Source organism: Garra rufa, chromosome 1 (genome assembly GCF_049309525.1).
Source record: "Garra rufa chromosome 1, GarRuf1.0, whole genome shotgun sequence".
Taxonomy (NCBI): domain Eukaryota; kingdom Metazoa; phylum Chordata; class Actinopteri; order Cypriniformes; family Cyprinidae; genus Garra; species Garra rufa.
In genome coordinates this window covers 61,291,623-61,316,391 of record NC_133361.1, presented here as the reverse complement: position 1 = coordinate 61,316,391, position 24,769 = coordinate 61,291,623, and the positions used below count along the sequence as shown (strand labels likewise).

Sequence of the window (24,769 nt, the reverse complement as noted above, 5' to 3'; positions counted from 1 at the left end):
TATAACACTGTAAAAACGCCTAAAAAGAATTACGGTGCAGATTTTCTGATCTTAATGTAATGCCGCAATTTACATTTTCTATTCATTTTCATTTTATTGTCAACAGACGTAATATTTTGATTTTGTTTGGGCAGGGGAATATGTCCAATTTAGTGGCATTTTTTGGCCCCAGGTCAAGCCTTCCCCAGCCTTACACACGCTCCGCCTATGATACTAACTATATATATACCCTTAGAATATATAGCCTATATATACCCACTTAGAATAATTTTCTTCCCGACCCGACACGCTAAATTTAATTCTCATTTCCAGAATCTCACATTTAACCATTTGGAAACAATGTCGAGTATAAAACCTTTTTCGCAGTACATCCATTATATTTCCATGTTCCACTTTTAAGACGTATTACAGCCCTGCATTTTAGTCCGTCAAAGATCAAATGCGGGCTAAAATTATATTTTAGACATTCAGTGGTGATTTAAAAAAAAATTGCAGCGCTGGAGGAACCACGAGACCAGGCTACCATGACGGTCCTGTTAGCAGCATTGAGCGCACGTTCAGCACAGCTTGGAAGGGTTCCTTGTTTAAAGCTTACCACAAAACACTGGCAAAAGTAAATACCATGACTGTCTAATAGTAAGGAGATATTTTAATTATTTATTTAGAAACTACTGTTTTCTGAGTCAGTGATGATGCAGTTAACAGTCCTCATATCCTCGTTGGACGCGCGCCTTTAGAGAGAAATGCATCTCTATGGACTAGCTACATAATAAAAACAGTTTTTGTTTTCTATTTGTTTTTTTCGTTAAGTAGTAATTTAAGTCTTTCTACATATTTATTTATCATGTCTGACAAAAAAATGACGGTTAAATATTTTCCACTGAAAAAAAATGTAACTGATCGAGCTTGAGCCTTCATGTCCTAAAAATGTGTTTTGCTCTCTCCGCACAAACGATTGGATATGCACCTAATAGCGCATATTTATATCTATTATTATTTATTTCTTTTATTTTAAATCTATGGATTTTAGTTTAGCCAATTCGTGATTTGAGAAGGCAAATTGAAAGAGTAGGTCAACTCACTGTCTGCCGCTTGGTCTTTAAGAAACAAAAAGCTTACGTTTAACGAACAAAAATGCTCCAATTTTTTTTTCTAAATTAACTTAATAAAAAGGAAACGAAATTATAAATACTTTGCCGTTACATACAGAATGAATTACCGATTATGGCGCCAGATATTGAAACAACAGACATAAATACTGTCCAAATAGCCCTCTTTGTGCAGGGCTTGGCCACAGAATGTTGTTCCTTGCGCCACCTGGTGGATATTATATGAAGCGCAACAACGTTTTAAAAAAACTTAAAAAAGCCCCTGCAGGCCGCCGCGTGGCGACGCGTGCTGAATTGCAGGCTGCCGCGTGAAAAAAGACGCATTTTTAATGGCCAGATCTGTATAAGTAAATAATATCATTTAATTTTTAAGTTTAATATAAAACAATTGTATTTAATTCTCTCTTTTTATTTTAAAACATAATACAACTACCACACTTTATTATTATGTTTACTATTTTATTTAAAAAAATGTATATTACTATCACTATTATTAATTTTATATTTATTTACATTTAATGGGTCAAACTATGTGTAGTGTGAGGACCAAACCAAATCTCCAGGTACTCTTATGAGAACCAGGGTAAGAAAATGTGCACCCCTGGTTATAGGCTTGAATTCAATAAAAATTGGTAAAAAGCTGCTTCTTGTAATGTCTGTATGTATCTGCGATTAATTAGATTAATTAATCGCCACACCATGTACTTAATTAGATCAAAAATTTTAATCGCTTGACAGCACTAATATTTATATACTTTCTTTTCATTAAAATCTGAGTCAGTATGAAAGCCAAACCTCAGTATGTTGAGTTGACAGGTTGGACTCTTCAGTCCAGTACAAAGCAGCTCTACTCCTGAATCCTGCAGGTGATTGTTACTCAGGTCCAGTTCTCTCAGGGAGTTTGATGATTGTAACACTGAAGCCACAATTTCACAGTGTCGATCAGTGAGATTACAGTCTATAAATCTGAAAACAGGGAGAACATGTGAGCAGGTGAATCCATGAGATTGCAAGACGGTAATATTCCTTGTGTAGCAGACCTTATGTGTCAATAAAATATTATATGATCGCAGATAATATTATCAGACAGTGCAAAGGTGTCCTTGGTTTGGCTCTCTATGGAGTTTTGTACTCTGGGTGTTTATTTTAATATTTTGAATGAAGACTTATTTTTTTAAACGTAAACATTTTCTGAATAGTTCACTGACATTTAGCACTTTAGCTGAAATATGTATTTAGAGAATCATAAGCCAAGGCTGGAAAAACCTGAAGAATGAATGAGCTGACTTTGTCAAAATACACAGAATCACCAAAAGCACTGCAGTCTGCATTAAACAGAATTTGTGATTGTCTTCCCTGTTGTAACATCCATTAATAAAACGGCTTCTTGAATGGAAAAAAAATTTGGGACAGGGTTTTGTCCTTCAATTTTTTGATAAATGTTATTTACTAATTATTGCAAATGTTTCATGAGTGAAAGGTTGCTAGCATCAATTTTTTTTTGCGATTGAAACTATTGCATGTTTGCATTTTCACACTTACAGAGCTTTTCTGCAGTTCCTCATAGCAGGTAGCAGTCTCTGTCCACCATCTTTTGATTTGGTGGTGAATTTTTTAAGATCAAATTCATCCAGCACCTCCTCTGACATCAGGATTATGTTTGCCAAAGTTGAACATTGTGCAAGAGAAAGACTTTTTTCTTTTGTTCCAGATTCTAAAAATGCCTGCATTTCTTCAACAACAGAATTATCCTTCATCTCAATTAAGCAGTGTGACAGATTTATCCATCTGTCAGGACTGACATTGTTTTTTTGACCTCGTTTAAGGTTGTGGATTATTTTCTTGATGCTCTCTGGGTTGTCCTCTGTGTGTATCAGTACATCCTGTAAGAGTCTCTGATTGGACTCCCGTGAGATGCCATGAAGAAATCGAAGGAAAAGATCCATGTGTCCATTTTTACTCTTTAAAGCTTTATTCATTGCTCCCTTCAGAAGAACATCAAGAGGAACATTTTCACATTGAGTTCTGGACTTTCCTGTTAGAAACATTTTCAGAATCTCACTGTTCTTGTGTAAATAGCAGTAAAACACATGCAGTGCTGCAAAAAACTCCTGAAAGCTCAGATGTACAAAGCTGTAAACCTTCCTGTGATTAAATACAGATTCCTCTCTGAAGATCTCAGTACAAATCCCAGAATACACTGAGGCATCAGAGACGTCTATGCCACTTTCTTTCAGGTCCTCCTCATAGAACATCACATTACCCTTCATCAGCTGATTGAAGGCCAGTTCAGCAAGTTTTACAATCACTTCTCTGTTGGACTGCATGAGTTTCTCTGGATCTCTCTCTTCATACTTCTGGTTCCTCATATTTGTTTGAATAAGAAGGAAGTAGATGTACATTTCTGTCAGAGTTTGAGGGATTTCTGCACTGTGATCTTGTTTCAGGAGGTTTTGAAGCACAATGGCTGAGATCCAGCAGAAGACGGGTATGTGACACATGATGTGGAGACTTCTTGCTCTTCTGATGTGTGAGATGATTCTGCTGGCTTGATGCTCATCACTGATTCTCTTCCTGAAATATTCCTCTTTCTGAGGGTCATTGAATCCCTGAATTTCTGTCACACGGTTGATGTATTCAGAGGGGATCTGATTGGCTGCTGCTGGTCTGGTGGTGATCCAGATGAGAGCAGAGGGAAGCAGATCTCCTTTCATGAGGTTTGACATCAACACACCCACTGGTGAATCCTTATTCACATCAGAAACATTCTGACTGTCTGAAAACATCAGTGAGATTCTGCTTTCATCCAGACCATCAAAGATGAACACAACTTTACATTCATCATAAATCTTTAAGTCCAAACCTTGGAGTTCAGGATTAAAGTCAATCATAAGTCTGTGAAGACTGTACTGATGATCTTTAATCAAGTTCAGCTCTCGAAATGTAAGCACAAACATAAAATCTACATCCTGATTGGCTTTTCCCTCAGCCCAATCCAGAATGAACTTCTGCACAGAGACGGTTTTTCCAATTCCTGCGATGCCTTTAGTAAGAACAGTCTTTATTTTGTCCTTCTTCTCTCTTCTCATCTCCTCATATCCTGGATCAAGTAAAGGATTAAAGATGTCATTGCAGTTGATTGGAGTGTCTTGGAGTGTCTTGTAACCTTTCTCAATCCGTAGCACCTCATGTTCTTCATTCACCCCTTCACTCTCTCCCTCTATGATGTACAGCTGTGTGTAAATCCTGTTCAGGAGGGTTTGATTCTCTTGTAGTTTAATTCCCTCAAATAAGCTCTCATACTTGTACTTCATGCTGATTTTGTGCTGTTCTTTGACTCTCTGAAGATCATGATGCACTGGTTGGTGAGAATCGAGCTGCTGGGCTGCTTCTGAGTCACGATGTCTGAAGTGGTTCTGATAGTAAGGGGATGGGAAGGTCTGAGGGGACACATTTCTGATCTGGTCAGCTCTCCAACCACTGAAAAGATATTAAGAGAAACAATCAGAAAGGACCTTTGTCAAAACAGAGAAAATATTTAATGTTTCTAATATCAAATGATCTTATCTGTAATCATACCACAACCACATTTGCAAAGCAGTGTTCATCGGTGCCAATAGGACAAGTTCATCTATATTCATGTGTATTCATATTATATTAGTATTATGTATTAATCTACTGACTTTTTCTTTTCAATTTTCTTTCTTTATATAATTTATTTTTGTATTAATTTTGCTTCTAAAAAGAGAGCACTTTTTCTGTCTAAAAATTAAATTAATTATTTGTGTTGAATGTCTCACTCTACATAAAAATACTCACACAGGATCAAAGGGATCGGATCCATCACTGAGATCAGGGGGCTGCAGTGGAGAAGCTGCTCTCTTTCTCTTCCTGCTGATGGTACTCAAACATATAAAGATATAAAAAAGAAAGAAATATTTTTTTTTCTGTAAATTATCAGTCTGCTCCAATAAATTAACATAAACACAGGTGTGAACAGGTCTTGGTGAGCTATGGTTGAAAACTACAAAATACATGAAAATTAGTCTTTCAGACTGGGATCAACTACTTTGGCCTCAGTCTGGATGGTCTGTGAGGATGTCCCTAGCTGAGTTCACTGGTGCCTGTCTATAAAAGCACATGTGAAACTCTCAAAATTAAATCACACTGGAACAACACAATCTCCCTAGTTTTCAGTGAAAATGCAAATTAAGCAATTTGGGACCATTTTGGCTAAAATTATCCAGGAGTGGTTGTAGATGGTATCCAATATGTAAAACATGCTATTGAAAAGTGGTGGCTAAAGCAGCGAACACATCTAAAATATTACAGCACCCGAGGCATCAACATCCAAAGATATAGGCCCAGATAAAGCTAATAGTTTTACAAATATAATAAATATTACTTAATATCACTAAACATTATTATTGGCATGCATCCCATCCAATAATTACAATAAGCTATGTGATATGTTAATTTGATATGAAGAAGGTCTCAGCTTTCAAGTTCTGTTGATTTTGTCACAAATTCTAAACAATAATTGCAATTTATATCAATCTGGAGATCATTATAGCCACATATCAGTTTAACCAGAAACACGCAGCACACCTGAATTGATCAACTCTCCTGCTTTACTACTAGTTATAGCACAAAATAAACATGAATTAACATCAAATGGCATGTTGACAGATTCAAATTACTGAAGATTTCACTTTATACAACCACTTTTTTATTGATTACCATAATGAATTATGCAATAAAGGGCTTGTTTTCTTCTGGTTACTCCATGTGTTTTTTCATGATCTGATAGCTATTTGGTTTGTTAAAACAGTTTCATTTACACTTTCACTTTTATTTCCTTTTTCTTTTTTTATTCAAAATATTCACAAAGGTGTTAATTATATTATAAAAAATCAGATATTCAGATTTACACATATGTGCAAGTAACATAACCACATAAGTGGTTTAAACACTTTTATAATGACCATGGTAGTTGATCTATAACGGATGATGGGAGCCGCCAAGTTAGTTCGCGCTGAATCAAAATGTAAATTCATCCTCTCCTCCCGAGACATTAAATTAAGTTTCTGGCGAATGGGGAGAAGAATAATAAAGTAAACTTTATTGTTACCTACACTGTGTATATGATATCAATAAAACAAATTATATTTGTAAGGATCATTAGTGCCACTCACCTATACATCAGTGTGTATTTTACAAACTGTAAATGTATATTTTGCTAATGCTTCTGTGTTTATAAATATCTGAAACCTAAAATAAGCATTATCTGGTTGAAAACACTGAATAGTTGTGATATGCCAAGCGCTGAGCATGTCCGTCTCTCGCCCAGTGCCAGGAAAAGCAGATGAGAATTTAGTAGTTGATCACGAGACGCTGTTAACATTCTAATTACACAGATGTGATCGTACACTTTAAGGGCTTAAAAAATACTTGTGTGAGGTTGGTAGCTAGCTGGTTGGAAAGACTGTATCACAACGGTATCACATCTATAGTTTCAGCGACAACTGCCCCATTTTAATTCTCTTTCTTTCATTTTAATTCTCTTTTATCGAAAGACTATCGAAAGAAGCCATTCTTTCTTAAAAAAAATAACACAAAGCCTTAAATTAAACAAAAAGGACATTGTGGATGAATTTAAATACAACTAAAATGAGTGAGCAGTTTTGGGGTTTTTTCTGTCTTTTTGCATTTTTGAATTAATTATAATTAAGTCAAAATTAGGAGATTGAAGTTGTGTTATATTGTGTGAATTAAGTTAATTAATGTGAAATTTCCACCTACTAAAAAAGTCTGGTTAACTGACTGATTATGAAAATAAAACAAGGTTGACAAAATTATATTGTTGGCGTTTCTGAGGTAACTGTTATGTTACGATTGTTATTCCATATTCACAAGCTGTGTTATTGACGATTTTTTAAACACTGTTTGATTGAATACATGGGATTCGTTTTAAGTTGTTCTGATTTTTTTCAACATGTCTTCTGATATTCATTCATCATGTGCTGGAACTAGTAGACAACATAGACTGTAAAGAAAGGAAAAGAGAAGAAAAGAGGAAAAAAATGATTGATTCACATGCTGCATGAACTGAGGTGAATACTGTGATCTCATGCCATATTAAAGAGCTGATAACAAATTTATTGTTTATATTGTGTGATAAAATGGCGATTCGTGTTATATTAAAGTAAGAAAACACGTTTACTGGGATTATTTTGTGGCTGGCTTGCTACAAATAATGAATAGGGGTGGGAAAAAAAATCGATATTGCAATATATTGTTGTGCTCTCTGTCGCAATAAATAATCGATACACTAACGGCCAATATCGATATTTTATTACAACACAAAATTATTAATTTACCCGTCGTCAGTGTCACTGTCACTACCCAATATCTACCATTCTGTTTGCGGGGGGCGCTGTTCGAGTAAATAGGGGTAAAGTGGCAGAAGCAGCGGCCAGTGAAGAACACAAGTTATCTAACAACAACAACAGAGAAGAAGCGCAGAAAAAGAGAAGTGAGAAAAATGGCGGAAAATAACGAAAACCAAACAAAGACGCACCCGCTAGTTGAGCATGCTGATCAGTTACGCCTGTTTCACACATACTCCGTCTGCAGTGCGTATGCGTTGAGCATTTTTTTCCGCACCCATGTTAACGGATTAGAGCGTTCACACTGCACGCGGTTGCTGTCCGGCAGTACGTCCCAGAAGCGGTGTGCAAGTGCATTCAAGTGCATTGAATAATACGTTGTTTATAAAACGTGTTCTGTGTGAAAGCAAAACGAGTCCGTGCTGCTTCTGCATCGCACACGGACTGCATACGCAGTATGTGTGAAACAGGCGTTAGTGTTCCTCAAGAAGAATATGCATTGATGAGACCACTGTCCAGGTTAACATAAAGCACTTTACAGTAACTTACTACTGACGTTTCAGTATCATGGTTTACACATGTTAGTTAATGTTCATGTTGTTTTTTTAATGTTCAGGCACTTTTAACTGTCTAGCTGTACAGCGTTTACATTTAAGACCAGGAGGCAGTGAGTTATTATGCAAATGCATATTTCTTTGCACAGTGTTGAAAATGTTGGCATTAATAAATGCTTAAAGGTCCCATATTGTCAAAATCAAAATTTCCTGGCTTTTTTCATGATAACTATGGTCTAGGGGCTATGTAACTACCATATGAGTTTCAAAACAGTCAATCCACAGTAAACTGCACACAGCCTGCTTAAAGTAGCTGTTCATTTTCACAAGCAGCTGTGACTTCCGTAACGATGTGACATCCGATCGACTCAAGTCACCGCCTTCAGTCACCAACCAACGTCCCACCCTCCTTTTGTCAAACCCCCAGACAACAACGCATCCATTCCATTATTGAGCAACAACAACAGGAAAACAAGTGGAGAAAACCCTGTTCAGTCGATAGATGTCAAGCTACGATCATTACACAGGCTTCAGAACAATGTGAATATAAGAGACCAGCGGCACGTCAACTTCAGCCTCTTTCACACAGCGATTCCGGTAAATACACGCATAATGTGTCCCATGATTTGTTCCGGAGTTGTTTAATTTGGTTCATTCACAGTTGTTTTCCGGAATCTGTGCGTGCTTTACACACAAACCATAAAGACATGTGACGTTTGGATGTGAGATGTAATGCGACGCGTACGTTTCACTAAACTGAAACTAACCTGAACAAACTGTGCTTCAGTGCTGATAGTGAGGAGCTGGCTCTGCCTGATGATCGCTGCTTCATTCCACTTTGCACGTATTTTTTGTCGTGAAGAGTCGCTTGATAACGTGCATCATTACTACAACACTGCCTTTATGGTTCTGGCTTTTGTTCACACAGCGCTCGTTCCCGTAATTTTCCAGAATCAGCGCGCATTGTGAAAGGGGCTTTACTAAAGCAACAGTTATGTAGCTTACTGCATTCGGTGTTTGAAAAAGAAAAAACATTAAATGATCATTCTGAAATATCCTGTTGAGTATCAGCTCTCTCTATTGCTCTGAGCTCGCTTACGCTTACAGCATACATGACCGTAGTTACCTGTGATTGGCCTGGTTGTGCGTCACTCAGAAAACAACAGGCCAATCAGAAGAGAGGCTCATGAATATTAATTAGATGGGCCAAAATCGACAAGTAGGGCTCGCTGCAGCCTGCGGTGGACATCCAACCCCGCCCACATACATGTGTGACGTCAGACACCACGCTCACGTCAATGCGTCACCGTGTGACTCCCCTCCCCATCGGTAGCCTTAAAGCGGTGCATTTCAAAATACTTCACGAAATGTTTCCATGTAAAGTAGCTCTTTCTAAATTCATGGACATTGATAATACCTGCAGTTTCTGTAGCACACATGAGGAAGACTTGTGTCATTTGTTTTATAATTGTGAATTGTCTCTTAGTTTTTGGTCTGATGTTAGCACCTTTCTATTTCTGCAAAGAAATGTTAATTATATGCTTTCTTTAAAAGATGTTATCTGTACTTATTCTCATAAAAGTAAAATGATTGAGTACGTTGTTAACTTTTACATTTTGCAAGGCAAATATTATATTCATAAACAGAAATTTGCTAAATTTATACCAAAATGTAATTTATTTTTATCAGAAATAGAAGTTTTTAAAAAGTCTTTAAAACAAATTAATACATTTGTTGTTACATTTCACGGAGTTCTGGTTATGCTCCCACAATATAATTTTTGTATATGTAAGGCAAAAGGAAGAAAATTTGAACTATTGTTTAGTTGTTTCTAGGTTTTAATTTAGTTTTTTGTTTATTTATTTACTTTTTATTTATACATTTATTTTTTTTTTTTTTTTCTCTCTATGGTATTAGTTTATTTTTTATTTTTTTATTATTATTTTTCCCCCTCTTATTCCATATTGTATTACTGTATACAGATTAAGCTTGTATTTTGTGTATCTGGATTTCTATATAAATATTTTTGTAATGTCCAATTATTCTTTAATAAAATAATAAAAAAGAATCCCGATGTTGTACACATGTGCAAGAATTGCGGAAGTATGTATCGGGGATGTAAACAAAACAGTTTGTATTAAACAATACAAATTAAACCTAGGTCATCTTTCATATGGAACTAATTACATTCAAACATCCGGTAAAACGTTTGCTTTGGTTGATTAAAGTTAGGAAAATGGTAATTGGTAATAAAACATTTAAACCTTACCCTATTTGTTTGTGTAATGACATAAATTCACGTTAATTATAATCGATTTTGACATAGACAAGATCAGATTTAGACGGACAATTAAGTTTTGTTATTGTAAAAGTAACACTTAGCATATTTTCATTTTCATCTAATTCTCTAAAGATATGTCCACAAATGTGAACATTGCTAATCATATTATCACTATTTTAATGTGTTAATACTATTTAATTTGTTGGATGTGTGACGTGTTTGAACATGGGCGCGGCGTCTGGCGTCACACTTGGATGTGGGCGGGGTTGGATGTCCACCGCAGGCTGCAGCGAGACGCTCCTCAAAATCGACCTGTTTTTGACAGAGCTCCTAAAAAAGGAGCTGTAAAAATATATTGAGATGGATTTTGGCACTTATACCGCAAATATATATTCTTAAGGACATCAACAACTAAAATAAACCTCCAGAAATGTGTACAATATGGGACCTTTAAGATTTCCTTATTATGGGTATTTTTTTCTTTTTCAGTCACATATATCGTGATATATCGTTGATGAAATTTCTTCCAATATATTGAATATCGTAGATATCGCGAATCGTGATATTATCGATATCGTGGGCCACATATCGTCACAGAATTGAATCGTGAGTTACCTGTATCGTCCCACCCCTAATAATGAATATACTTGAAAATGTTAAATATTATTTCCAAGCATTTATACTGTCAATTGAACAGTTGTTTTATTTACCTGCAGAAAAGAAAACAAAAAAGAGTGTTGGAGGCCACATTAACCTACAACGTTTAAGGGGCCCCGTACAAATGTTTTTAAATATGTTTTTGACTTAAATATGTTTGCAGTGCATGGTTTACATTTCAGTGATCATGCAGGTGTGTAAGGAATTTAACTAGTTAAAATGACTCTAATGAGGAGTCTATTATTTTTGAAACATTCAAAGAGCAGGACCTCAGTGAGTGCAGCATTATGTTTGTAAAAAAAATCACATCCACTGTCATGATACTTACACAGGGTCAAAGGTCACAGCAGGTCCATCATTGAGAACAGGAGGCTCAGACATGGCCTCTGTGTCTACTTCTCTGAGATTAGGGGGCTGATACATAGAGTTGTTACTCTTCATAGACGCACAGCTGAATCCTGGAGATGATACTCTCTCTGTGTCAACTTCTCTGAGATTAGGGGGCTGATACATGGATCTGTTAGTCTTCATAGACACACAGCTGAATCCTGGAGATGATACTCTCTCTGTGTCTACTTCTCTGAGATTAGGGGGCTGATACATGGATCTGTTAGTCTTCATAGACACACAGCTGAATCCTGGAGATGATACTCTCTCTGTGTCTACTTCTCTGAGATAAGGGGGCTGATACATGGATCTGTTACTCTTCATAGACACACAGCTGAATCCTGGAGATGATACTCTCTCTGTGTCTACTTCTCTGAGATTAGGGGGCTGATACATAGAGTTGTTACTCTTCATAGACACACAGCTGAATCCTGGAGATGATACTCTCTCTGTGTCTACTTCTCTGAGATTAGGGGGCTGATACATAGAGTTGTTACTCTTCATAGACACACAGCTGAATCTTGGAGATGATACTCTCTCTGTGTCTACTTCTCTGAGATTAGGGGGCTGATACATGGATCTGTTACTCTTCATAGACACACAGCTGAATCCTGGAGATGATACTCTCTCTGTGTCTACTTCTCTGAGATTAGGGGGCTGATACATGGATCTGTTACTCTTCATAGACACACAGCTGAATCCTGGAGATGATACTCTCTCTGTGTCTACTTCTCTGAGATTAGGGGGCTGATACATGGATCTGTTACTCTTCATAGACACACAGCTGAATCCTGGAGATGCTGCTCTCTGAGTGTCAACAGGAGCCTCCTGCTCTCTCTCCACATACACACTCATTTTATAGGCTGTTCGTCTGCTTCGCTTCTTGCTATAAAAGAAACTCAGACCTGCATGTGGAAACAGAGAAATAAAGATTTAAAGGAAAACTTTTGCCAAAATGCAATCAGGTTTCTTTTTTGGATTGTAAACTAGTCAAACTTTCATCTTAAAGCATAATTACGAGGAAAGAGCCACTTTTAAGATTGACCATGATTTTGTTTTCTGGTCAAATGGCCAGTGAATGGAAGTGCTAGGGGCACTACTTTGAGCGCATCAAAATCAATATTTTCACAACACTAAGAAGGCTTGACACACCATGAAACTTTGCTCAAAGTATCGCCTGGCTCTCTACACATGAACTCGGGCATTGAGAACATTGTTTGTGTACACAGAGTTTACTAAAAAGAAAGGTTTTGAAGAACTCACTTTCACTGTTTTGGTTTCCACTCGCAGCCATCTTGCCAGTCAAGAAGTGTCGATCTCCGAATGCGACGTAATAGTGAGGAGAGTAAAGATGGATAGCTCCTAAAGCATATTTCCATTATTATAATTATTATATAAAGATATTGCTAAGTGTTCATGCTTTTTTCATTGGAATTAAAACTCCATGACATTTTGTCCTATGGAGTCCATTCATTCGCATTCGGAGATTGACACTTCTTGAATGGTATTATAGTATTATAGTACAATATAGCCACATTTTTGGGATGATAAAGCACTCCCAACACTTACCCAATAATTTTATTCAACCTTTTGATACACTAAGTAACTTTTCCCTCAACGCTCCTTCTACAGGTTGGAAGCGGAATTATCAACACTAAAGAGTTGTTTTTACCTTAAAATAATGTTTCCGAACTCGTGTCAGTGGTTCATCAACTCATAACAGGGTGAAACGGCACTTTCGTATTCGCTTTGCGACCCTCTGTCGGCCATAACAGCACTATGTAAGTTTGGGTCGTCGGGTCGCGGTTTTGTAGTTCAAAAGAGACTACAAATGCGACTTGCTTTACGGCAGGCTTCACAAAAGGTTTTCATACTTTTATAAAGTATGAAACATACTCTACCTTGTCACTGGACATCGTTTTTCCAAAGCCGGTCCTGGATAGCCTCCAAACAAATAACGTGCATGTGACGCGACGGTAGGCTAAATTATTTACGACAGCGGTAATGGACAATTCCGCTTCTTGTAGAGGGAGCGTTGAGGGAAAAGTTACTTAGTGTTGCTTTAATTTTTATTTAAAACAAATGCCTTTAATAATCTGCTCCATAACACCACCGAGACGAAGGAGTTCATTGTGGACTTCAGGAAGGGGAGAAGAGGTTCACACAAACCCATCCACATCAACATGGCTGTTGAGCCTGTTTCTTCCTTCAAGTTTCTGGGGACCCACATTTCAGAGGATCTATCCTGGACCACCAACACCTCCAGCCTGGTCAAGAAGGCTCACCAGCGCCTCTTCTTCTTGAGAACACTTAAGAAGAACCAGCTGTCCTCAGCTATCCTGGTGAACTTCTATCGCTGCACAATAGAAAGCATCCTTACGAATTGTGTCACAGTCTGGTACGGAAGCTGCTCTGTTGCGGAGCGTAAGGCACTGCAGCGGGTGGTGAAATCTGCCCAACGCATCCTAGGGACTCCACTCCCATCCATTGAGGACATTCAGAAGAAACACTGTCTGCGTCGAGCATGCAGTATTATTAAGGATTCCTCTCACCCCGCCCACAAACTGTTTTCTCTCCTGCCTTCCGGCAGGCGCTTCAGATGCACCAGTACAAGAACTAGCAGACTGAGGAACAGCTTCTTTCCCAGAGCTGTCTCCTTATTGAACTCTGCCCCCCACTGACACCTCTGCGCCTGTACATACCCATTTGTAAATGTTTCCATTGCACACATACATATTGTACATTTGTGATAAACCTATATCTATGCATGTCTATTTGTAAATTCCTGCTTCAGTAAACAGTAACCTGTATATTATGTTCATATCTACCTGCAATTTATATTATAGTTAATAGCAACCTGTATATTGTGTTCCTCTATGTTTTGTACATTCTAATTGTAGTTAATTATCATCTGTAAATTATGCTGACAGTACTGTAAATATTATCCATAGCTTCTCCCTGCACATATCTCCTATAAGTGCACTTATAACTTATAAAATATACCTATATCCTGCACTTGCTGCTTATTGCACTCCTGGTTAGACCTAAACTGCATTTTGTTGCCGTGTACTTGTACATATGTAATGACAATAAAGTTGAATCTGAATCTAATCTAATCTTTTTACAAAGTGGTAGTTTTGAAAAAGGAGAATTCACCCAATCACACATTGGTGTGCAGAGTTAGTGTAAATAGCCTCTGCTAACTAGGCAGACTATTTGCACTTAGTTTAAATATACACTATGATTTTATTAATATCATGTAAAAGAAAAAGTGTTAATAATTTAATCAACGAAGATGTGAAACAGTAGCTGGCCTAGCAGTTCATGTATCATTCTGAATGCTCATTGAGCTGTCGCGTCAACTCTACTCGCATCTCAATCACAAGTTTACTTTTTGTTAATGGAGAGCCACATCTTATGATTTAAATGTCACGTTTGGTATCCCTTCATTTTAAAATTTTGTCTGAACATTCACGTAAACTTTATTTGAAGACTTTCCAGACTTATCAAAAACATGGTTGCCATGGTCAGCAATCAATATCCATCACTACATCAGCCAACACCACAATAAGGCCATGAAGAATGTTGTTTGCATTATAATTTCTTGTCAAATTTTACTCAACTGTACTGAACTGAGTGTGTCAGGTAAGAAGACATGTGACATGTGCAGAGCAGTGGGTCCCCAGGACCAGGACTGAAAACCACTCGACTAAAAAAAGAGTCAACAACGGAGATCCTCAGAGCTTGAGTGCGCACAACTGACTGGCACATAAAGTAAGTTATTAATGCCAAATTTTAGGATTGACATGACTGTCAACTGTTTGTGAACTAAATCTTCTGTAAATGAGCAAGCTGTTTAACCCTACTGTATAAAAGGCTTAAATACTGACAAGTCCACAGGAGTTTATCACTGTCTGAAAAAAAAAAAAAACAATAAAATAAACATAACACAAAATGATGCACATGCATCTTCCCCGCTGTCAAAGCATCGTTAAATTATATAAAACTAGTAAGTGTTTTTCTTAATATGTTACAATATTTTGGCCTATGTGACGTCTGTTTGTCAGCACACATTTAGTTTTACCTTATTTGTTTAAATATCCGATGTCCGACCCAGCAAGAATAAAAGGGTATAACATATTTAGGGAAGGCTTTATTGTTAGCCTATACCGCGAATGTTTGTACTTTTTTGTGTTTTTCGTCCACCAATGATTTCCAAGTTGGTCTGGCCTAAGTAGGCCTATGTGACAAAAAGCGGAGAATATAACGGCTATTTTCGCGAATGTCAAACGATTAACTAGCACAAAACTCAAGGTAACCGAATTGTTAAACTTTAAAAGAGTTTTCTTAGGACTAGGATTAATGTGACTGACATAGAAAATACAGTTGGAAGTACAGGCCCAAAGATAGAAACTGTTTTAACCGGTGCTGCTCTTCTCGTCGTTTTCAGGAGTAACGATCATCTTTGACGTGTTTGACTTCGACTTACGGTCTGTTTAAACGCAAAAGGTCCTTATTTATTTTGAAATTGACTTGTATTACACTGCTGTTAAATGTTTTAACGAACTTACCGATGATATTGTTGATTTCGACTTATTCGAAATGGCGTCTGGTGTGATCATGATAAGTTTCGGTTTCACTTTATGAGGAGAGCTGAGTTCTAGAGTTGTGACGTTCGCGAACGAACCGATTCTTTTGAACGGCTCATAAACATGAACGATGGGAGCCGAGTCGCGGCTCGGAGGGAGCCGTTCTTTCTTTCCTATGCGTGTTTCACACAGATGCACACAAATTAGCTCCTCCGCGGGACAGTATCTATATGTCTAATACTTTAAGTACTTTTGTTATCTATCAAAATGTTCTTTTGTGATACTGTACTTGTATAGAATTTTTTCACTAAAAGCTGTTTTGCATAGACATTCATTGCAGCCCACTTTGTTATTGTTCATTTAAAACTTGAAGGGGCTGATCTCCTATTTGCAAAGTTTACAGTAGTAATAGTAGTAATAGTTGACTGTATGTAGACTTTCCATTTTATTTATTCTAATTTTGCCTACAGTATATATTTAAAACTTTAAATTGTTTATTTTTTTTTATCAAAATGTTCCTGTGTGATAACAATGTTCTTGTGTGGAAGTGTTTGTTGTAAAAGCTGTTTTGCACAGAAATTAATTGGGGCCGGCTTTGTTTTTGATGTTTATTTGTGAGTAGGTATTGTATGAATAACATAAGTCAACATAGCTTTACACATACACACACTTTATACTTAAGGTAAATCCATAATAGTGATGTCACTGTCTAAGCCGAGGGATGTTGTGCAACCCTATAGAATATAGTCCACACATGACAAATGAGGTAATAATCAATATTTCAGAATAATTCAAACTCATATATTGGTGTGTCATATTTTAGTTTTAATTATTTGACTACAAATCTCACCTCATCATTCCTCCCAGTGATTATTTTCTTTTTAACGGCTCTTTGAAAGGAATGGATCGCCAAGATCCGGATCCCCTCAAAGAGCCATAAATCCCATCACTACTGAGATCCGCAAAACCAGACAGCAGGAAGCACATCAAGTCGGACTGAACATGATGACGTTGGAATGTAGGCGACGTACTATGCTATACTTGCCACAGCAGGCTTAAATAAATAAATAATAAAACATTACAACTAACAAATAATACATATCACAGAGTGCCACTTAAAATGACATTAAGAAAACTCTATTTAGGCTACTCATTTCAAAAGCAAAAATTTAAATAATTTTTTTCTGACAGATAAATTGATTTTGAATGAGCATTGCAGGACACCTTATGTTTGTGATGTATTCATGTAATAAAATGTGAATTTAAACTGTGAAATTACATTTTTAAATTGAAAAAAATACTTTACTCATTACTTTTCAAAAGGTGGAACATTGTAATTTGGAACACAACAATCTTTGTGCTTCAGATGATAAAAATAACAAGCTTATTAATAATTCCAGCAGAGTGATTACACATAGGTTTTAACAAATAGTGAAGATGTATAACCTGGAATTATTGAACAACACCTTTTAAATTAAAATAACAATATATTAATAATTAGCCTAATGATGATGATGATGATAGTAATCATATTAACAGTAGTAACAACATGATTTCTTGGGATTGCTAGGGTGTTTCAAAGCAATTTGCAATAGCAACGTGTATTTGACATCTGCAAGATGTAGTTTGCTCATCTGCAATATGTCTTTTGGATGTTTCCTATCAGGTGTCAAACAGACGTCTATTAGTTTATGATTTAGAATGTTTGTAAACCTCTGCCAGATGTTTGTACACAGCAGATGCTTTCCAGATCAAGAGATATTTAACAGACATCTTGCAGACGTGCGTGTGCTATCTGGGTAGTTGTTTGTAAAGTCGTTAAATAATTTTTTTTATGTGCACAAAAAGTATTCTCATAGCTTCATAAAATTACGGTTGAACCACTGATGTCACATGGACTATTTTGTTAATGTTCTGGATAGCAACTGAGATGGTAACTTGATAGAAAAATCTTCATTTTTTTTTCCAAATGGAAGTTAACAGATGACAAACAGGTTTAGAATAAAATATCTGATAAATTTAATATTTCAACACTCTTAGGAAAGGATTGCCGCATGGATTAAGTCATACGTTTGTACGCTTGACCATTTGCTGATGTGTTTGTTTGTATCTCTCTTGTACACTACCAGTCAACAGTTTTTGGACAGATGGATTTTAATGCTTTATTCTCTTTTGCTCCCCAAGCCTGCATTTATTTGATCCAAAATACAGCAAAGCAGTAATATTGTGAAATATTTGTACTATTTGAAATTACTATTTGAGATTAATGCAGTTCTTTTGAACTTTCTATTCATCATTTCAAATCTGAAATCAAAATAATAATATTAATAAATGTTTTTAAGCAGCAAATCGGAATATTAGGATTAATTCTAAAGGATGTGACTGAAGTAAATGCTTAAAATTCAGCTTTGGAATCACAGGTAGAAATTACATTTGAAAATACATTCAAATTGAAAACAGTTGTTTTTAAATGGTAAAATATTTTAAAATGTTACTGTTTTTGCTGTACTTTAGATAAAATAAATAAAAAAATAAAAAAATAAAAGCTTTAAAAAGTTAGTGAACTTGTAGGCTCCAAAAACTCTGTTCATCCTGTCATTAGTCTGCAAGGAGTCGAGTTGCAAAGGAGGTAAAATCTTCTGATAAGGCATTGTTTAAATCTTCCTTTATTTATTTATTTTCAATATAAGCCTGGTATCCAAGATGTGGATTTTCATCTACATATTTTCTAATGTACCAACAAGATATCCTCGCTGTCAACTTCTCTTCAACAACAAAATCCAGAGCAGCCTAAGAAGAAAACAGAGAGAGAGAAATTCATTACTGAGTTACAGGAAACAACAGGTCATGAAGAACTGAGGAAAGCAGTAGAGTGATTTCACCTTTGCCAGGTGAGCTGCTACACCTTTACCCCTGTGTGATTCAGGAACCTCTGTAGAGATCAACTCCACCTGCTGATCATGACTGACAGTGTATTTCAATACTGCACTACTCACTGCTCCTGATTCAGATGGCAAGGGAAAGTATTGTTATTATTACCATAAAATCGTATAGAATTTGAATTGATCCTGTCTGAGAGTGTTGACCAGCTAGTTAACAGCGTGTTATGAATCATGTGTTTTGATGGTCAATAATGTCGTCCAAAGGCAGCTCACTGAGTTTTGAGACAAAAAGTCGGAATGACATGAAAACGTTATTTCTCTTACCGCCGCAGTCAAGAGCAACTGTGAAACGCTGATTCGGTCTATCGTGTATTACATTTATATTCGAGAGGTACACACATCCACAGCATTTGCTGAGTCGCTGACTGTTTTTATATCCTTGAGTGAACCGAAAGATACTGCTTGGAGACAGTATGTAGCGCGCCATGATGTGACGTCACCAGACAGGCCGGGACAATACCAGAAGATGGCGCTGTAATGTTGTTCATTCATCTGTCACATCTCACCACCACCAAATAACTACAGCCTTAGATCCTCACATATGACCCAATTTAAACATTACATCTGAATTTTAATTGCTATATATTAAATAAAACAATAGATTGGTTGTGAAGAAAAACTTCATGTTGGTTTATATGTGGATATTGACTGATTTCATGTTTATTTCTTTGTTTTTAACAAAACTCACAAAGTCACAGCCAATCCACAGTCATACTGACTTCATCATCATCTCCTGATTTGAGCACAGCACAGTGACACATTATTCAATTGTATGCAAAACCTATGTAAATAAGCTCTAGTGAAACCCATTGTCCTTTAATCATCAGGCATCACCACAGCTGCAGTGTTTCTGACTCCTGCTGCCATGATGGAGAAGAACAGGTTGGGGAAGAGAGATCTGACATAGAGAGCTGCTTTAGGGATGGAGCGGGCCATTAAAATCTCCTTCTTCTTGCTGCTCAGTGTCCTCAGGAGCTCAGTGGCCATCACTTTAGGGGTCACACCAAGGGACTTGGGTTTGAAGTCTGCAGTTTCCAGCCAGTGTCCAAACAGAACGTCGAAGACAATTTAGTGAACAAACAAGTAAGATGTTATGAGCGTCAAATCATGTTCTTTGCTGAACTGTCAGTGTAGTTCACTCACCTGTCCACATGGATTTTGCTGTGATTTCATCTGCTGAGTTTGTGCTGGGAGTTTTTATGAAAGTGTGGTTGACGATGCTGACGGTTATCCCATATTCCTGAACCTCAGCCCGCAGACAGTCAAAGAAAGCCTGAACGGCATGCTTGGAGGCAGCATCTGAACAATACAGAACATACAAACTGACAAAGATATCTAAATATTCAAGACATCAATTGATATATGTGACCCTGGACCACAAAACCAGTCTTAAGTCGCTGGGGTATGTTTGTAGCAATAGCCAAAAATACATTGGATGGGGCAAAATTTTTGATTTTTCTTTTATGCCAAAAATCATTAGGAAATTAAGTAAAGATCATGTTCCATGAAGATTTTTTTGTAAAATTCCTACTGTAAATATATCAAAATGTAATTTTTGATTCGTAAAATGCATTGTTAAGAACTTAATTTGGACAACTTTAAAGGTGATTTTCTCAGTATTTTGATTTTTTTGCACCCTCAGATTCCTGATTTTCAAATAGATGTATCTCAGACAAATATTGTCCCATCCTAACAAACCATACATCAATTGAAAGATTATTTATTGAGCTTTCATATGATGCATACATCTCAGTTTTGTAAAATTTAACCTTATGACTGGTTTTGTGGTCCAGGTCACATATTCATTACTGTTGATTAGTGTTATGAACATTTATGTTTATATTAAGGTAAACTAGTCACAAAAACTCACAGGTGGCACGGAAAGGCACCGTTAATTTCCCCTGAATGCTGTTGACTAGAAGAATGTGACCGGTTCTTCTGGAGATCAGTGATGGGAGAACACCTGCAACAGTAAATATCTAGTTCAGTCATGAAACTCCACATGGCACAGTCTGATAGGTCTGTTTTAAAGCAATCTGCTAGAAATCACATAATTTACTACATGGCACAAGCTGATTGGTCCCTGAGAACTACTTATTTAATGGTCTGGTTCAATGTTTACTGTAACTGGTTCTTCTGAAACTCTCCACATCCCCCATCTCCACCTGTCTACATTGGCTATGGGACTATTAATGAATATATCTTACATGCTCACAGCAGTGTGTCTGTACATTTATTTATTGGAAGTAGTCATACATGCTCTGCAGCAGCAGCCCAGTAAATCCATTTAGCCAAAAAAAAGAAAAAAACATTAACACTGAAATATCCATGAACATGCTAAAACTGTTGAGAGAGTTGTCATGCTTGAAATACAATGGTGTTTTACCCTTAACCAGCGTGATCGGCCCAAAGTAGTTCACATCCATGACTATCCTGTCCATCTCGAGGGACAGACATTGAACAGGAGCCTTCACCTTCATACTGCTATTGAAGATGAGTACATCCAGACAGCCGTAACACTCCAGGATCTCAGAGATCACCTCAGGAACGCTCTCCATATCACTGAAGTCCAGCTCGACTAGTTTGGGTGGAAATGTCTAAGCGGTAAAGTAGCACAGAATCGAAACAAGTCTACTGACATATTGTAACCAAAATCTTAAAAAAAAAAAACATTTCTAGATGTTTCAAACCATGTTCATTCATATTGTCACTGCACTCACAAGTGTTGGATCTGATTCACTCATCAACCTCTCAGCTAGAGTCTGCAACTTTTCCCAGTTACTTCCACAAAGGATCAGTCTGGCTCCTCCAGTGTGGAAGAGTTTTGCACATTCTAAAATGATCACAATATAAAAAAAATATGTTAAAACAACAAATATGTAGTTAATCTGCAAATATATCACGTTTCATCATAGTCTCACAAAACCATTTTAGAGGAGCTGTGTTTTTATTTAGTTATAGTTGTTCATATGTCTCTTGTTTGTTTTGAACAGTTAAACTGCCCACTGTTTTTTTTTTCTTTTCTTTTTTTCAGAAAATTCATTCAGGTTCCACAAATTCTTTGGTTTTTCAGCATTTCTGTGTATTTAAACCATTTCCAACAATGACTATGATTTTGAGATCCATATTTTGCTGGGACTCATATTCAACTATTACAGAAGGTTAAAACACTCACTGATGCTTTAGAAGGAAACACAATGCATTAAGAGCTGGGGTGAACATTTTTTAAATTTGAAGATCAAGGTAAATGTTACTAATTTTGTCTGCTGTAACTTCTGTAGCTTATGAAGGGCAGTACTAAATGAAAAAGTATATTTAGGCAAAATAAGAAAAATTTACACATCTTGATCCATCTTATCGTGGTAAAATAATTTAAATGTTTGCAGATTCTACAAGGAGTATGGAAGCTTTTTGACCTCAAATGTATTTGATATAAAATATTTGAAAAATTACAGAAATCACTTTGAAAAGATTTCAAAAGATGATTAAAAATATAGACTTACTGACATTCTCATAACTCTCAATACCTGTTTGAGCAATGTCTAACTTTAGTGCTGTAATTTTATCCTGCCAAGTTGTAATATTTACAGTAAGATCTTATTTTTAAAAAGTTTAATTTACCCTTTTATACTTTCTTAAATTACAATATACTGTAGGCATATTTAAAGTACTGCATGACGGCAATGATCCAGTATTTCTGAAAGAGCAGCACCATTTCCAAGTGTTGACAGAGAATCCGTAATCAGCACCACTTTGTTCCTCACAGTTGTCTTGGCTAAATGCCTGAGAATCAGACCGTAGAGATAAAAGACGCCAGCTGCGACCACCACCACTGAGAGCACAAGCCAAACTGAGGTCACATCCAGCCTCTGAAAGAGACATTAAAACAGAAAAAAACAATGCAAATACAATAAAATTGTTTAGTGATTGGAATGACTACAGAAAATTGATTTTGTCATATGCTCCCTCCAAACTCATATGACTTTCTTCTGTGAAACTTAAATTCTAAAGCATGTTTGATAAATGTCCTAATCTATCACAGATTGGAGTTCATGGCAACCAGGGAGGGATTCCAAAGCACGAAAAGGTCAATGATTTGATTTGTATTATGTATTTTGTGCTCCACGTAATACCAGTTTGGAACAACATAATTTTAAAGATGACATTTTCAAATGGTTAATTTAATTTTGAACATCTTGCTTCAAATTGCTTTTAAAATATACAGTTTCTCACCATAATGTCACTTGATGATGGTGTTTCAGTACTGTTAGACCTTAAACAATGGAAAAAGAATTTAGATGCATGTGAATTAAAGTCATTTTCACAAAAATCTGATCTTAAATAAGCCAAACATGTCTAAAAATGGGACAGATAGCATATGAAACTAAGGCTGCGTTTAAATTAGTATAATATTGCAGTTAATATAATATATACACTTATTATAAAACTTTTGCTACGGTTACGCCTGTCGTTTACACTACTCTGGTGAAATTGGAGACGTTTGAAAACGCTGCAGACGTGCTTGGAGCGGACGAAAGGGGAATCTACTTATACATCCCTGGTGAAAAAATGTATTTTCAGCAGGGATATCTATGGGTACAGCATCGTTTTCAAAAGTCTCCGTTTTGGTCCATTTACACTTAACAACAACCCCAGAGTTTCCAAACCAAAACGGGGTCTGCAGCGTTTTCAAAAGTCTTTTTCAAAAGTGTAAACGACAGCGTAACCGCAGCAAAAGTTATGCGTTTTAAAATGAAAACACACTAGTGTAAACGCAGCCCTAGAAAAGCAAATCTAGACATTTTTGAGAGTCTATATATTATATTAAACAATACCTGTTTGTAAGTCACAAAGTGAAACCCTCTGAAGTCTATCACGATGTCTTCACACTATTTGAGAAAAGCTCTAAATATATTCCAGCCTAGAATTAGCCAAGGATTCCCAGCCTAAATATGGATTATTGCAGGGGTGACTAAGAAGCAAACAAACAAAAATCATTACAAAATATATCCAGTCAGTATTAACAACACTGAAATAACATGTTTTGAACACAGGACATAAAATAAACACAACGAGATACAACCACACAACTATACAGTGCTCAGATGTTATGTAATGTTCTTTATTACATACCTGTAACATGAGTCTACAAGAATCTCTGATGTAAACGTCTGTTTTTTAGCTGTAGGCATCAGTGGTTGTGATCATCTCCACTATTGTCTCTGCTCACTGCACAACTCTGAACAGCACACACTCACACAAATGGCAATACGGCAGGGTTTGAGTGCTTTTTATAGCTCACAGCTGAAGCCGTCCTATGCTTGTATACATAGCAGCATGGGAAGCTGTTGTTGAGTTTCTGGCTTGTAGCTTAAAATGGCTTGAGTCTTTAAACTGAGACTGACTTTAATCAGGGCAAACCCATGTTATATGTACACAAGGTTAATGTTGACCAAATATTAACTTGGAGAACAACTGGAAGAAAATCTAAAATCTTATGTGTCTACATTTTTACAGATTGCATCATTAGGCTTTTCATTTATCACACCAAAACACCAGTAACCAGTTTAATCCTCGTGCAGTTTCAGCACTTGTGATGAATTATACTGTAATAAAATGAGTGTAATTAAACAAAAATAAGTAACTAGAGTATATTTAACATAAGTTATAATGTAACCCTCAATATTTTTTTTAGTAGTTTCCTTAATCTGAGTGGTACAAGACTTTTCTTAAGTTTGCCACCTGAACACACACGTAAAACATTGACTCAACTGAACAAAAGTTAGGTTAAAAAAAAAACTTCTTTAATTTGTCCTTCATGGACAAAAATGGGCACCCATAGGAAATGATTGGGAAATACT

The 24,769-nt window shown here is 36.4% G+C and overlaps 3 protein-coding genes across 7 annotated transcripts in view; all 3 read right to left on the bottom strand.

The window, feature by feature from the left end:
- Positions 1-16,000, bottom strand: part of LOC141337759 (NACHT, LRR and PYD domains-containing protein 3-like) — an 887,345-nt gene extending 871,345 nt beyond the window's left edge. For 4 of the 5 annotated variants that reach the window (XM_073843388.1, XM_073843392.1, XM_073843390.1 and 1 more), the window contains exons 1-5: positions 15,949-16,000; positions 11,319-12,282; positions 4,929-5,012; positions 2,652-4,589; positions 1,905-2,075 (exon numbers count right to left, since the gene is read on the bottom strand). In XM_073843388.1, the coding sequence (XP_073699489.1) occupies positions 1,905-2,075; positions 2,652-4,589; positions 4,929-5,012; positions 11,319-12,232 (3,107 nt within the window). In that variant the 5' untranslated portion in view covers positions 12,233-12,282; positions 15,949-16,000. The remainder of the gene's footprint in view (positions 1-1,904; positions 2,076-2,651; positions 4,590-4,928; positions 5,013-11,318; positions 12,283-15,948) is intronic. The other variant, XM_073843389.1, reaches the window with a different exon arrangement.
- A 2,616-nt stretch (positions 16,001-18,616) lies between these two features.
- On the bottom strand, positions 18,617-19,347 carry LOC141338147 (protein NATD1). The gene is made up of 3 exons (XM_073843709.1): positions 19,173-19,347; positions 18,849-18,967; positions 18,617-18,756 (listed from the first exon to the last, which is right to left on the bottom strand). The coding sequence occupies exons 1-3, from the start codon at positions 19,333-19,335 to the stop codon at positions 18,637-18,639; spliced, it is 402 nt and encodes a 133-aa protein (XP_073699810.1). The 5' UTR covers positions 19,336-19,347; the 3' UTR covers positions 18,617-18,636.
- Positions 19,348-19,579: 232 nt separating this feature from the next.
- Positions 19,580-24,464, bottom strand: LOC141338029 (dehydrogenase/reductase SDR family member 7C-B-like). The gene is made up of 9 exons (XM_073843605.1): positions 24,042-24,464; positions 23,744-23,880; positions 23,142-23,181; positions 22,621-22,777; positions 21,629-21,741; positions 21,295-21,505; positions 20,779-20,871; positions 20,052-20,207; positions 19,580-19,933 (listed from the first exon to the last, which is right to left on the bottom strand). Exons 3-9 carry the CDS (start codon positions 23,142-23,144, stop codon positions 19,725-19,727), a joined length of 942 nt encoding a protein of 313 aa, XP_073699706.1. The 5' UTR covers positions 23,145-23,181; positions 23,744-23,880; positions 24,042-24,464; the 3' UTR covers positions 19,580-19,724.
- Positions 24,465-24,769: the final 305 nt, after the last annotated feature.